We start from the raw sequence: 13,990 nt of genomic DNA on the forward strand, positions 1-13,990 counted from the left end.
GGATTCCCGATAACTAACCCATTACCACCAATCAAAGGCGCTGATCAGATGGGCCGATATTCGACACTGAGGAAATGTTTAACCGGCTATTGGACGTTGATGAAAGCCTTTGCCTCCTTACTCCCTCCAACCGCAGCCGATCCCAACCGACTCATAGACGGGTTTTCCATGTACGCGTGCTTTCATGACTGGTGTTTTTTAATTGTTGTGTTTTCTGGATTGTGAACGCGAGCACTTGCCGGTAGAATCACTATCGATGTTTCGTGTTTAATCTGCCTCAGCAGCTGCGTGGCAGTGACCAAATATTGACTGGAAACGGTTTCATTGCAATACATCGTCTCGTGGGATTACCGTTAATAGAGTCTGTGATTTGTTATTTGGAACCTCGCTTTGCCGTGTTTTATCACATCTTAAGCAAGAATCACATACCGAGATATCGATGGTCTTTGCTTAACGTTGACAAAAACGAGAGCAGAGATCCCGCTAGTCTTGTATAACCAGGCTCGTTGAAATGTTTCGCACGCTGTCGCTTATCGGTCTGTTTGTTGATTGAGGTATATGGAAGCTCCATCCAAGCTATTCTTCTAGTCATCGCTTGTTCGAGGCATACCTGAAATTATCCTTGTTCTGGAGATGTGAAACCGAACAGTACATGAATTACACGTCACAGTAAGTGTATAACTTGACCCGCTGTCGCCACCCAGAGTCACACCTGCTGCTGTGTACCTCTTGGAACTTCGAACGCCCAGAAGAGTTGAAATCTTCGCCTAAAACAGTTTATTTTAGTGGAACCACCTTCAGTGCTGCTAGAAACGGTTTCTCCAGTGCCTACCTACATTGTTCACCATGACGTCACAGCCCATGGCACCTTGGAGAAAACACGAATTCACGCATAAGTTGCCAGGGGAGCACGTGTATAACGGAATCCTCTTCTTTGGGTTCTCGCCCCCAGATACCCTGAGAGCTGTGAGAGATTTTACCGTACGAGAAGACGATGTCTTTATAGCTACATATCCAAAAGCAGGTAAGAATACTTTCTGTAAATTAAAGAAGTGTGTGAATGTGATAATTGTTGAACGGGAGTATTTGACCATGTCGTCAAGATATCTCTACGGTTTGGGACCTATGCACCCAGCTATTGTCTCATTTTCACAATTCCAAATCCCCTACATTTTCATTTCGCATGCACGAGCGCTGAATCAATGGCAAAATGCGGTGCTTGTCTCTGAATGTGATGCTTGATTTCCAGCCTCAAGGGATTCCTCTGCCCCGGTGTTTGCTGCGCATTGGTGTTAATGAGCAGATCGACAGCCTACGTATTGAAGTTTAGACGGTTCTTTTTGAGATCAACTGCCTCCCACCGGTACACCATAAACACTGAGCTCATGATATATTTGAAAAAAATTTCATTTACCCCGTGGTTTATTCCAAGCGCTGTGGTTAAAGCCACCTCAGTCGTCTTATCGATGAGTTTTTGCTCCTTGTTCCCCAAAACAATGGAGATATTTTAATGGTTGGACGACAAGACGTTTGTCTAATTAATTAACTTGCCACATCAGGTGCTGGCTAAATAGCAGACTCGATCTGACAGTTTTCGCCCTGCATTATTTTGCTGGGCATTAACAATAAACAGTCGAAATCGCATGTACATGGGTTTAAAGGAAAAGACAACACTTGACCAAATGTATATATGTGCTGATAAAAGGTTAAAAAGCGTAAACCTTTTTAGTTTAGAGCTCTGTCTCAAGGCACACACCAAAACTTAAAACAAATACAGGGGCCTCGTTCCCATGCAAGACAACACAGACCTCAAGTTTGAGTGAATGAGTGATTGATTGGGGTTTATCGCCGTACTTAACCATTTTTCAGTCATATGACGACGAAGGAATCCTTAGTATGCATGTAATGTGCCTCCTTGTCGCAGGGCGGAATTTCCACCGCTCTTTTATCTAGTGCTGCTTCACTGACACGCCTTAACGAAGGCAAGTAAGGCGCCCAGCCCGAGCCATTACACTGATACGGGTCAGCCAGTAGTTGCACTATCCCCTTCATGCTGACCGCCAAGCGAGAGAGCTGCAACACCCTGTTTTAAAGTCTTAGGTGTGACTCGACCCAGGATTGATCCTGGGTCTACCGCTCCCGAAGAGGACGCTCTACCAACTGTGCTAGCTGGGCCGGTAGCTTAAGTTTGAACATAAACTACAAGAACGGTATAGAGGATGGTGAAATGGTATTCTAGTTTTTTAAACTGTTTGGATTCTATGTTGTTTTACATTTCTTATCATTTGGATTATACTAATATGATTACAGCGTCAGGCTCATCTAATATGAATAAATGGCTATACGACTACGCTACATCATATAGTAATATCACATGTCTATCGTAATACGTCCTAAATAATACAGGCCTAATTTGAGGTACATGGTGTTTAATACACATAACTGGCCGAAATACGGATTCGATTTATTACAGAGACCTGGCCATATCTATAATATATTCACGATTGGTTGCCTGGTAGGCTTCCTTTGATGAAGCCCGACACGAAAGGGGCGGTGCGGAGACTTGCCGAAACAAATATGTCACGAGAATTTCATCTGTTTCATCAATCTTTCTGTCAAACCGAAAAATACACAGCCTTTTTATTCCGCCTAAAACTTTTAGGGTATCAGTGTTGCTGGAACATACAGGTACAGAGGCCAGTAAAAGGTATTGCCCGACATTTACAGTCGTTCGGCAGCTGTCTCACATATTTACTTGCAGACATGGATGGCTAAGATGGTAAACTTTAGATTGCCAACATCTTAAACACAACCGTGAGGTTCCAAAAACAAGGTTCTTCAAGGGTTTCGCGTAATGTTAAATACAGCTGACGTCTTATGCAAATTTCGATGTTGAGACTTCGATTGATACATGTACATGTGTAAAGAGCACTGGTTAATGAATCTAAATACGTTATTTTCGTAACTAAAGACTTAAGCAGCGATTGGTTTGCACGTTGGTGATTGAATAGGTCACGGTTTAATGTAGATCGCATATGACGTTAACGCCTCTCATTTCAAGAATACAATACGAGATTACTCTTCCAACAAGTCAATTTATGCATAAATCAAACATAACGTGCCTCAAAGGCAAGACATCAGAGGAATGTGTTCAGAAATATACATCATATTATTTCTTTTTCACACTTTTCTTACCAAGACATTTCACACAAATCAATTATTTTCCAAGGTGGGCTTTTGAGACAATGTTTTTAGAGGGTTTTTCACATTTTTATTTTGAGCGATAAAGTTCAATGAAATTTATTGGAATAATCGTAAGGTAAAGTTCACCACAGATGATTTTACAGGAAATAACTGGTTTCAAATGTTCCGTAGGCAATAAGGGAAGTTCTTATAATAAAAACTGACCTCCAATTTCTTTATTATCTTACATGCTTTGTATCTGGCAAAACAATCTTCTAAAAAACAGTAAATGAAAACAGTTTTGGATACAGTGTTGTGCGGCGCTTCAAATGACACTGACTCTGTTACATCGCTTAGGTTTACTTGGGCATCAGTTTGGAATACAACTTACAGGAGCAAAACAAACTATTAGTCTATTGTCTATAATACTTCAACCTGACCACCCGATTGCACAGTTGCTAGAGCATCCGCTTTGGAGCGGGTAGAGTGTCCGCTTCGGTAGCGGTCGATCCACGGTCAATCCTGTCACACCTAAGACCTTGAAAGATAGATGAGGCACTAGATAAAAGAGAGGTGGAAATCCGTCCTGCAACAACGGAGGCACTCTAAGGTTTCCTTAGTCGTAATATGACCAAAAATTGTTAAGTACGACGTTAAACCCCAAGCACTCCCTTACTCACTCACTCAACCGGACCAAACTAGTCTTCTGAAATGAACATGGACCCGCTAAAGTTAGACTACGGATAAAAAAAACACGCACCTCGAAGAATAACATCGAATCGAGGCTCAGGATAAATATATCGTCTCCGTTGTAGATCAATATCTTGGGAAGGACTTATCGCGGTAAGAGTTTGATAATCGATCACAACCACTTAGCACTAAATTGCTTTTATTATAGCTAATGCTACAGCAATCAAAGGGCTTGATACCAGTTACCTCGCGTTTGCTAGATGACAATTACTATCGATAAGGCAGGTGGCTCGATGGTTAATAGAAAGAACTTTGAGAGCATTTGACCATACTTTCTTTCGTGCAAAGTACATATCCCAACATGGAGGCAGGGAAATTCTATTGCCTTACATTTAAACGATATTACCAGGAATCATGGAACCTTAAAAAAAGCCCTGTCTCTTTTTCAAAATAAAAATAAAGGTAGCAAACACTTTCTTCCATGAATCTATATGCTAGTAATATGTTAATGTAGCAACACCTTTCATGGATGGCACGGTTTCTGCTATGAAACTTTCGATGTTAAGAGGCGAATGATGAATCTTCTTGTTAAACAAACGTGTTTTGTCATGAAACGCCCATTACATGTGTATCAGAAAAATCACATGTGCTGTCAAAGACTACACATGCTATCTTACTGCATTCATATTGTTTATATCCCCAAAACTACTACAGAGATACGGAACGCACAATGTCCCTCACTATGTCTCATTAAGAGACATTTTATTATCCGGATAACTTCCTGGTGTAATTGTGATATTTCATTCACAGACAATAGTCCGGCCTGTAAAGCAAACCACGTAGTAAAAACTTATTTCCAAAGTGTTTGTTTTTCGCCATAAGCCTTCCACAACACACATGTACTCCGTCCGGGATTCAGTCCCTTATGGTAAATTACTTTAGTTGAAAATTATACTATATGCAAATTAGGTGTTCATAACACCAAACATAAGCCTATTTAAAACACATTTCAACTTTAAAATTTGTCCGCAGGAACAACATGGATGCAGGAAATAATCTGGCTGATCATGCACGATGGCGATTTTAAAGGAGCCAGTGAGACGCCTGTTTACTTCAGGTCGCCATTCTTGGAATTCAAAGATGAGATCTTGAACGAGGTTGGTTTAGAGCTGGCCAACCCGATGTCGTCCCCGCGAGTCATCAAGACACATCTTCCTTACTCAATGATACCACGACATTTACAGCAACACAGCTGTAAGGTAATAAGACTTAAGATTTATTTGGAGAAACATGGCCAAGCCAAAGAAAAAAACACATTTTTAAGCTTGTAGCTTAGAAGCAATAACTGGATTCGAACCGGTGACCTCGCTGGTCTAATACCAATGGTCTGGAATGAATGTTTAATTGTCCTGTCATTTTACGGCAATGGTAACAGATGGTGTCGATCGTTAACGCGTATGTATAATTCAGTTGTTGGTGCAAGATATGTGGTGGAGGAATTGTTTCCTTAATTAATTTGATACTTGCAAAAACACTCATCTTTGTTATTTAAATGTATTTATTATTTCCATAGTTTGTCACATGACCGTTGTTTAAGCTCAGTTTTGTTTTACACCCATTTTATTGCTTGATGTTTTCCCATCCACTTTTGCATTATTTGAATAGATCCGTTACCAAATATAAATGAACAATGGTTTGTCCCCAAGCAGTGTACATCAGTTAACGCAATGTGAGTCAGAATGGTACCGTGGCTCAGTTGGTTAGCGTGCTAGCACAGCGTAATGACCCAGGAGTCTCTCACCATTGTGGTCGCTGTGAGTTCAAATCCAGCTCATGCTGGCTTCCTCTCCAGCCGTAGGTGGGAAGGTCTGCCAGCAATCTGTGGGTGGTCGTGAATCAAATCTTTATGTTGAATTAATAGATTATGTGTGTTATATTTAACAGAAGAATCTGTTGCGATGGCAGAATACACTCTAGCGTCATTCAGACAACAGACTTTCTGTTGAAATAAACAGATTCATTTTTTGAGAGTAGCTTAGGAACTTGGGCCAAACTTGGGAACTGGCCTCCTTTAATCAAATTCAAAAGCGCAGTGGCGTCACACTTAGTAATGGCGGTTTTTTAATCGTTTGGCACCCTACATCCAAAGCACTGGTGTGTTAAACTGAATAGGGTAGACCTTGGAGGCCAAGTGGTTGTGATAACGCAGTAAAATGGCCCAGGAGGCTCTCACCAATGCGATTGTCGTGAGTTCAAATCCAGCTCATGATGGTCATACGCTGGACTGTCTGCCTGCAACACTACAGATGGTCCAGGGTTTACCCCTGGCTTTGCCCGATTTCCTCCTAGCGTACATGCTACTGAATACACACAATACTCCAATCAAATATATAACTAAACTGAAAACGAGGAACAATTTTACGCATATCGGTCAGATATCAATATCTTTTGTTTGTGTTTTTCTTACTTCAAACGTCAGACTGTGGTCGTGTTTCGGAATCCAAAAGACCTGTGTGTGTCGTATTACCACTTCTACAAGTCCAGCTCATCCATGGGGAATTTCCAAGGCAGTTGGGAGGAATTCTTTGAGATGTTCATGACTGGACACGGTACGCAATGAACTCGTAAAAATTTTCTGTTCTATTTCCACATGTGTGGATAAGGTTGTGATAAATTTCCACACGTGTAGTTTATAGGTTGTGATAAATTTCCACACCTGTGGTTTAGGTTGTGATGAATTTCCCCACGTGTAGTTTATAGGTTGTGATAAATTTCCACATCTGTGGCTTAGGTTGTGATGAATTTCCTCACGTGTAGTTTATAGGTTGTGATAAATTTCCACACCTGTAGTTTAGGTTGTGATGAATTTCCACACGTGTGCGATGAATTCCAACGAACGTGGTTTAGGTTGTGATAAATTTCCACACCTGTGGTTTATATTCTGATGAATTTCTCCCACGTGGGGTTTAGGTTCTGATGAATTTCAACACGCGTGGTTTAGGCTGTGGTGAATTTCCACATGCGTGATTTAAGTTGTGATGAATTTCAACATCCGTGGTTTAGGTTGATGATGAATTTTTTACTTGCATGGTTTAGATTGTGATGAATTTATGCATGTGTGGTTTAGGTTGTGATGAATTTCCACTCGTGTTGTTTAGGTTGTGATGAATTTACGCCCGTGTGTGTGGTTATGGTTGTGATGAACTTCCACGCGTGTGGTTAATTAAGGCTGTTATGACTTTGAACACGTGTGGTTTGGGTTGTGATGAATTTCCACACGCGATTTGTTTTTTGATGAATTTCCACACGCATGGTTTTATGTTGTGATGAATTTCCACACGTGGGTTTTAGAGTGTGATTGATTTCCCCTCGTGTGGCTCAGTCTGTGATGAATTTCCACTAGTGTCGTTTAGGTTCTGGTTCAGATAGGACTTATTAATCTTTACCATGAATAAAATCGCGTATTTTGTAGACAAGTTGGTCCACACAATTATTACGAATAATTCCACCTATATATGCATTTGAAACAAATCTGTTCAAAGTTAACAAATCACGGGGAATTGCGTATAAATCACCCAGCTTTACGTATAATTCATCCTCCATTGTGTAAAACTCACGCTGCATTGCATATAAGTCACTGCACAGTGCGTGTAAATCACCCTGCATTACGTATAAATCTCCCTGCACTAGAAAAAAATCACTCTGCATTGCTTAAAAGTTAATGTGCATTGCACAAAAGTCGCGCGACATTGCGTATAAATCACTGTACAATGCGTATATATCACCCTGCATTACGCATAAGTCATCCTGCATTGTGTAAAAATCACGCTGCTTTGTGTATATGTCAGTGTGCATTGTGTATATGTCAGTGTGCATTGCGTATATGTCAGTGTGCACTGTGCATAAATCAACCTTCACTGCTAATAAATCAACATGTTTAACACAAACTTCATTGGTACATTTTCAATATATACGTTACATGTTTCTTTATTCAGTTTAATCATTGATTTCAGAATCTACACTGCGAACTGCTTTATATTTGCCAAAAAAAGAAACAAACGATCTAAATCCAAAACTTTGTCTATTTGTTTGATATACATCATGATGTAACTAATGTCAAGGTTTCTACGCGTTGTTGTTGCATTAGGGAAGATGTGACCAATATTATGACCCCACCCCGCCTTAGCCAGTAAAGAACTTTTCTGTGGTTCTGGATTTATCTATAAATTGCTCTCTATGTCAGTGATATGTTGTTCTTGCAGTGGACCACGGCTCTTGGTTTGATTACACTAAAAGCTGGTGGGAGGTCAAGGACAACCCCAATGTCAAGGTCACTTTTTATGAAGACATGAAGCGGGTTTGTATTGTCTGAGCAACAAAAGAGTTAAATTTCTCCAAAACAATCTAAAAGCTAACATCCACTCGTTGTTGGACTTCGCTGATTACACGTTTATCGCTACACGTAGGCTATACATGAATGCATACATCTGCATAATTGGTGTATCTTTTCTAAGACACACCTCAGTTTCCACCTAAAGTGCTCCAACAGATACAGCTCTATTAACCTCCCAACATTTATATTTTGGGATACTTATCCTGAACTATCACGGTAAAATTATCGAAAATTATGCAATGCAACGATATATAACAGTTTATTTGTAAGTTTATTTGTTCCTTGGTCATATTTTCTCTTTTGAACAAGATAAACATATCTTTTGATTTACATGTATTTATATGTTTCAATAGGATCTGAGGAAGGAGGTTGTCGAGTTGTGTTCGTTCTTGGGGAAACCATTATCCAATGAAATCATAGACGACATCGTACGTCACTGCGGCTTTGAGAGCATGCGCCGAAATCCTATGACCAATCACGAAGACGTTTACTCCATAAATAAAGAAATATCCCCCTTAATGAGAAAAGGTGAGATTCCTTGCATGGGTCTTGTGTGATTTAATCTCGCTTGTCAACAGACAAAAGGGTTTCGACAACTGTTGTTCCACAAGCGGAAAATGACATCACGTTACCCTACGTGTGACCTTTTGCCAACTATCACACTATTGTCGCTGCTTTGGTTGTTCTATCTGTTCTGTAGGTCTACGTCTTAATTATATTGTATTCCTGCAAAAACCAGTATTCTGTTGGTGGACTATACATCCCCGATGCCTGGTCCCTGTGCATTGTTTTAATGTTATTGTATGTTAAATTTGATGACAACACCAAAGTTTAAACAATTCTGAACCTGTAACATTTAATAAATTGCAATTAACATCTCTGCTTTTTTTTTTACCTAATTTTGCTTAAGCCATGGTGCTAGGGGGCGTATAATTTATTTCTCTTTATGCATTTACATGAAGTTAGAATAAAAACCCTATCTGAGGTAAATTGATAAGAGACCGCATTTCACCGGTTACGCGTGACCATTTGCTAGCTATCACACGCTGCTCTGGGTTTTCTCTCTGTACTGTAAGTCTTAATTATATTATACACTTCCAGGTACAGGGCTGCGATGAGGCAGTATCATAACTATGGCGACATTGAAAAATGGAAATAGTAATTAATGGCAGTTGATATATAGGCTTATCGTAATATTCCCTAATATTTTATATCTTTGATTTTTTCTTTCCTCTTTTTATTTTGTTTATTTTTTAGGTACCGTGGGTGACTGGAAGAACTATTTCACAGTAGCACAAAACGAGCTTGCAGACTACTTTTATCGGCGACACTTGGGAGACACGGGGCTACAGTTTACTTATGAGTTGTGAGGCACAAAAGCTGCATGGTTATTCCACGATCAAAGACTTTCAATAATGAACAAATAACTTGTAGCCGTGTAGAGTGTAGCCCGTCGAGCCGTGTTCTACTAACGTAGTGTGTATAGCCCGTCTCGTGGTTGTAGTGTTATGTCACCCAGAAGGAATACCTACTGACGTTTCTAACTCGAATACAGCCTAGTGTTTGGTATACATTGAATGTACAGGTTATCAGAGTTTAAAACATGTCAACACGTGTACCAGTAAACCTCTTCAAACAATAAGTGAATCTGACGTCTGGGGGCCTCTGTGGCTCAGTTGGTTAGCGCGCTAGCGCAGCGTAATGACCAATGAGTCTCTCACCAATGCGGTCGCTGTGAGTTCGTCCAGCTCATGATGGCTTTCTCTCTGGCCGTACGTGGGAAGGTCCGCCAGCAGCCTGCGGATGGTCGTGGGTTTATCCCGGGCTGTGCCCGGTATCCACCCACCATAATGCTGGCCGCCATCGTATAAGTGAAATACTCTTCAGTACAGCGTAAAACACCAATCAGATAAATAAATAAATAAATAAATATGACATTCGCCATGTTTCACATTCAAACTTTAGGCAAGGTATTTACATTGGCTGTTTGAAAGATAAACTGTTGGCGCCGAAAATCCAATTATAGAATACCTTAATATTTGACGGAAGAAATTCTAATTCCAAACCGTCATAGCAGACGTTGATTCAAAACATTCAAAACGGCTGGGTTACTTTAAATTTTTGACACTGTAGCAGCGTAAAGATCCAGGAGCCTCTCTCACAGTTCGGTCAGCTCATACTGACTTAGTCTCCAGCCGTATGTGGGAAGGTCTTTCAACAACCTGCAGATGGTGGTGGGTTTCCCCCGGGCTCTACCAGGTTTCCTCTCGGAAAATTTATTTTATTTATTTGATTGGTATTTTACGCCGTACTCAGGAATATTTCACGACGGCGGCTAGCATTATGGTGGGAGGAAACTGGGTGAAACCCACGACCATTCACAGGTTGCTGGAAGAGCGGTTACTGTTAAAAGATAAACTGCTGATACAAGCTTTGACATGTCTACATTTCGAATCACTAAGACAGATTCAATGATCAGTGAAATGGTCCGCGAGGAATAGATATAGGCGACCCAGGGCTCTATCTACAGTATATGTAAGTATCCCTGTCATGCAGGATTACGGTTCTAAAGATCCCATTGTATGTGACAGCTTAACGCCAATTCGTTGTTCCAAGAATATCACCGATTTTAATGAACAAGCTTGAGCCGTGGCACAGCAGTTGAACAAGACTTGAGCCCGCATATAGTTGTGATCGCATACAGCTCGGAAACATACGACTGACTGCAAAGAAAACAAACATAAATCTGCATAGGAGGCCTTCACTTACTACGCGCTTTTGATATATGCCATAGAATGTAGGTGCCAGACCACCGTTACTGTCAACTGTACTTACTGTATAACACTGATTACATTTACCACATGTTGTAGTTACAATGATTTATTTATTTATTTGATTGGTGCTTTACGCCGTACTCAAGAATATTTCACTTATACGACTGCGGCCAGCATTATGGTGGGTGGAAACCGGGCAGAACCCGGGGGAAACCAACGACCATCCACAGGTTGCTGACAGATCTTCCCACGTACGGCCGGAGAGGAAGGCAGCATGAGCTGGGCTTGAACTCACAGCGACCGCATTGGTGAGAGACTCCTGGGTCATTACGCTGCGCTAGCGCGCTAATCAACTGAGCCACGAAGGCCCCTAGTTACAATGAAATCTTTGGCGGAAAAGAAGGAGTTAATGAAACAATCATTTTCAATGAGCATAGCTGTCTGTCGGGTGCAAACATCACAGGCAAGGAAAGAACATATCTTTACGAAACATATAGAATGTCAGTGCATTTGAAATACCGTTTTGTAGACCATTACACCGCTTTCACAATGTCAACAAGTCGACCACATGTTGTCTGTCGGTGTCAACGTTCACATCGCGCCGCAACACCTTCCTGATTGATGTAAAACCATAAAAGCGAAACAACGGACATTCATTACACGTTGAATACATGAACACATTAAAATGTAATTCAGAGCCAACAGATGTTATTTGGCCTTTACACCCATGTATATACTTGTAACCGTTAACTGAATGCTTTCGTTCACACACGTGCTTGTTTATAGTGTATTTGTTGAATCTTAGGTTGTTGTTGTTCTCAAGACCTAAATTTCTTCAGAAGTGCAAGTTTCCCTGACAATCACAATTACTAACTATACATGTATGCTCAACGTAAACACGTTAAACGAGTCTACGTCATAGATTCATAGAATGACTTTTCCGGTACGGGCGTGGCCGACCAAAATAATCTTGGTCACTTCCTTGACCAAGCTTTTTTGGGTCGAATCAAGTTTATTTTAACCAAAACATTTTTGGTCGAACAGACTACAACTAACTTGGTTGGGTTGACCACAAATATCTTCGTTGGTCAGAGTACAAATACCTTCTGACGAAGGCCTGACAAAGAAGAAATTTCAAATTTCAAAACTTAATATGAATATTCAAAAAATGTGCCTGTTTGTAGAAGGACAGGTGTACTTGCTTATATGGCAAATCGCTGCATGCTGTTGGCAGAAGAACAGTACAATCAGATTTTCCACACCAAAAAAATGCTTCTCCTTACAACAGCAGGACTTTCTTCTCGGTATCATTTGCAATGGAAATCAGTGCTACAACAACAACGACGAGAAAAATTTGTATACCACATGCAGAAAATGCTTAAAGTGTCATGTCGCTTTCACTATGCACCAACTACGGGAAATGTCTTTTGGCGTATCAGGTCGTGAAACTCTCACAAGGCACCACCTAGAAGTAGAGTGAAGTCATTTGGCGTGTGAGGTCGCTTTCTTCAGGCACTGCTTACAGGAAAGGTCGTTAGGCGTGTCAGGTCTATTTCGCCAGGCACAACCTACAGGGGACGTTTGGTGAGTCAGATCGATTTCACCAAGCACCACCTACTGTGAAGCTCGTTTGGCATGTCAATTTGACTTTACCAGGTACCATTTACAGAAAAGGTCATTTTGGCGTGTTACGTCGCTTTCACCAGGCACCACCTACATGTACAGGGAAGGTTGTTAGGCGTGTCAGATCGCTTTCACCAGAAACCACCTGACACGTTTCAACAGGCACCTCCTACAGGGGTCAGTTATTACCTACAAGGAGGGTCATTTTGTATGTCAGGTCGCTTTCACCAGGTGCTACCTACAGGTTAGGTCGTTTATCGTGTCAGGTCGCTTTCACCAGACATTTCCTACAGAGATTGTCGTTTGGCATGTTTCAACAGGCACCGCCTACAAGGGTGGGTTGGCAGGTCAGGTTACCGTGACAGGTTGTTTTTCATCAGGTACCATTATAGGAAAGGTCATCTGGCATATCAGGTCGCTTTCACCAGGTACCACCTACAAGGAGGGGTGTTCTCCGTGTCAGGTCGCTTTCACCAGGTGCTACCTACTGAAGAGCTCGTTTGGCGGGTCAGGTCGTTTTGACCAGGAACTACCTACAGGTTAGGTCGTTTACCGTGCCAGGTCGCTTTCACCAGGTACCACCTACAAGGAGGGACGTCCTGCGTGTCAGGTCGCTTTTACCAGGCACCACCTACAGGGGTCGCTTGGCGGGTCAGATCGCTTTCACCAGGCATCACCTGAAGGAGTTGCTTAGCGGGTCAGATCGCTTTCACCAGGCATCACCTGAAGGAGTTGCTTAGCGGGTCAGATCGCTTTCACCAGGTTCCATCTACAGGGAAGGTTATTTGGCATGTCAGGTCGCTTTCAACAGGCACCGCGTACACTGACGGTTGTTTTGCATTTCGGGTTGCTTTCACCTGGCAACACCCGTAGGGAAGGTCGTTTGGCGTGTCAGGTCGCATGCACCAGGCACCACCTACAGGGAAAGTCGTTTAGCGTGTCAGGTCGCTTTCACTAGAGACCACCTGCAGAGACGGTCATCTGGCATGTCAGGTCGGTTTCAACAGGCACCGCCTACACGAAATGTCGTTTGTCGTGACAGGTGGCTTTCACCAGGTACCACCAACAAGGAGGGTCATTTTGTGTGTCAGGTCGCTTTTACCAGGTGCTACCTACTGAAGAGGTCGTTCGGCGTGTCAGGTAGCTTTCACCAGGCACCGCCTGAAGGGTCAGGTCGTTTTCACCTACCGGTTAGGGCGTGTACCATGTCAGGTCGATTTTACCAGGTGCTACCTACAGGTTAGGTCGTTTATCGTGTCAGGTCGCTTCACCAGATATTTCCTACAGAGATTGTCGTTTGGCATGTTTCAACAGGCACCGCCTACAA

General features: G+C 41.9%; 1 protein-coding gene across 1 annotated transcript; it reads left to right on the forward strand.

The window, feature by feature from the left end:
• Positions 1-861: 861 nt before the first annotated feature.
• LOC135479654 (sulfotransferase 1C2-like) lies at positions 862-9,903 on the forward strand. Its single transcript, XM_064759549.1, has 6 exons — positions 862-1,024; positions 4,906-5,132; positions 6,353-6,482; positions 8,136-8,230; positions 8,620-8,794; positions 9,524-9,903. The coding sequence occupies exons 1-6, from the start codon at positions 862-864 to the stop codon at positions 9,634-9,636; spliced, it is 903 nt and encodes a 300-aa protein (XP_064615619.1). The 3' UTR covers positions 9,637-9,903.
• Positions 9,904-13,990: the final 4,087 nt, after the last annotated feature.

Source organism: Liolophura sinensis, chromosome 12 (genome assembly GCF_032854445.1).
Source record: "Liolophura sinensis isolate JHLJ2023 chromosome 12, CUHK_Ljap_v2, whole genome shotgun sequence".
NCBI classification, from domain to species: domain Eukaryota; kingdom Metazoa; phylum Mollusca; class Polyplacophora; order Chitonida; family Chitonidae; genus Liolophura; species Liolophura sinensis.

Coding starts and splice junctions, on each gene's coding strand:
- LOC135479654 (XM_064759549.1), top strand. CDS start 862: ATGGCACCTTGGAGAAAACACGAATTCACGCATAAGTTGCCAGGGGAG. Junction 1,025..4,905: donor AGCTACATATCCAAAAGCAG/GTAAGAATACTT, acceptor ATTTGTCCGCAG/GAACAACATGGATGCAGGAA. Junction 8,795..9,523: donor ATCCCCCTTAATGAGAAAAG/GTGAGATTCCTT, acceptor TTTATTTTTTAG/GTACCGTGGGTGACTGGAAG.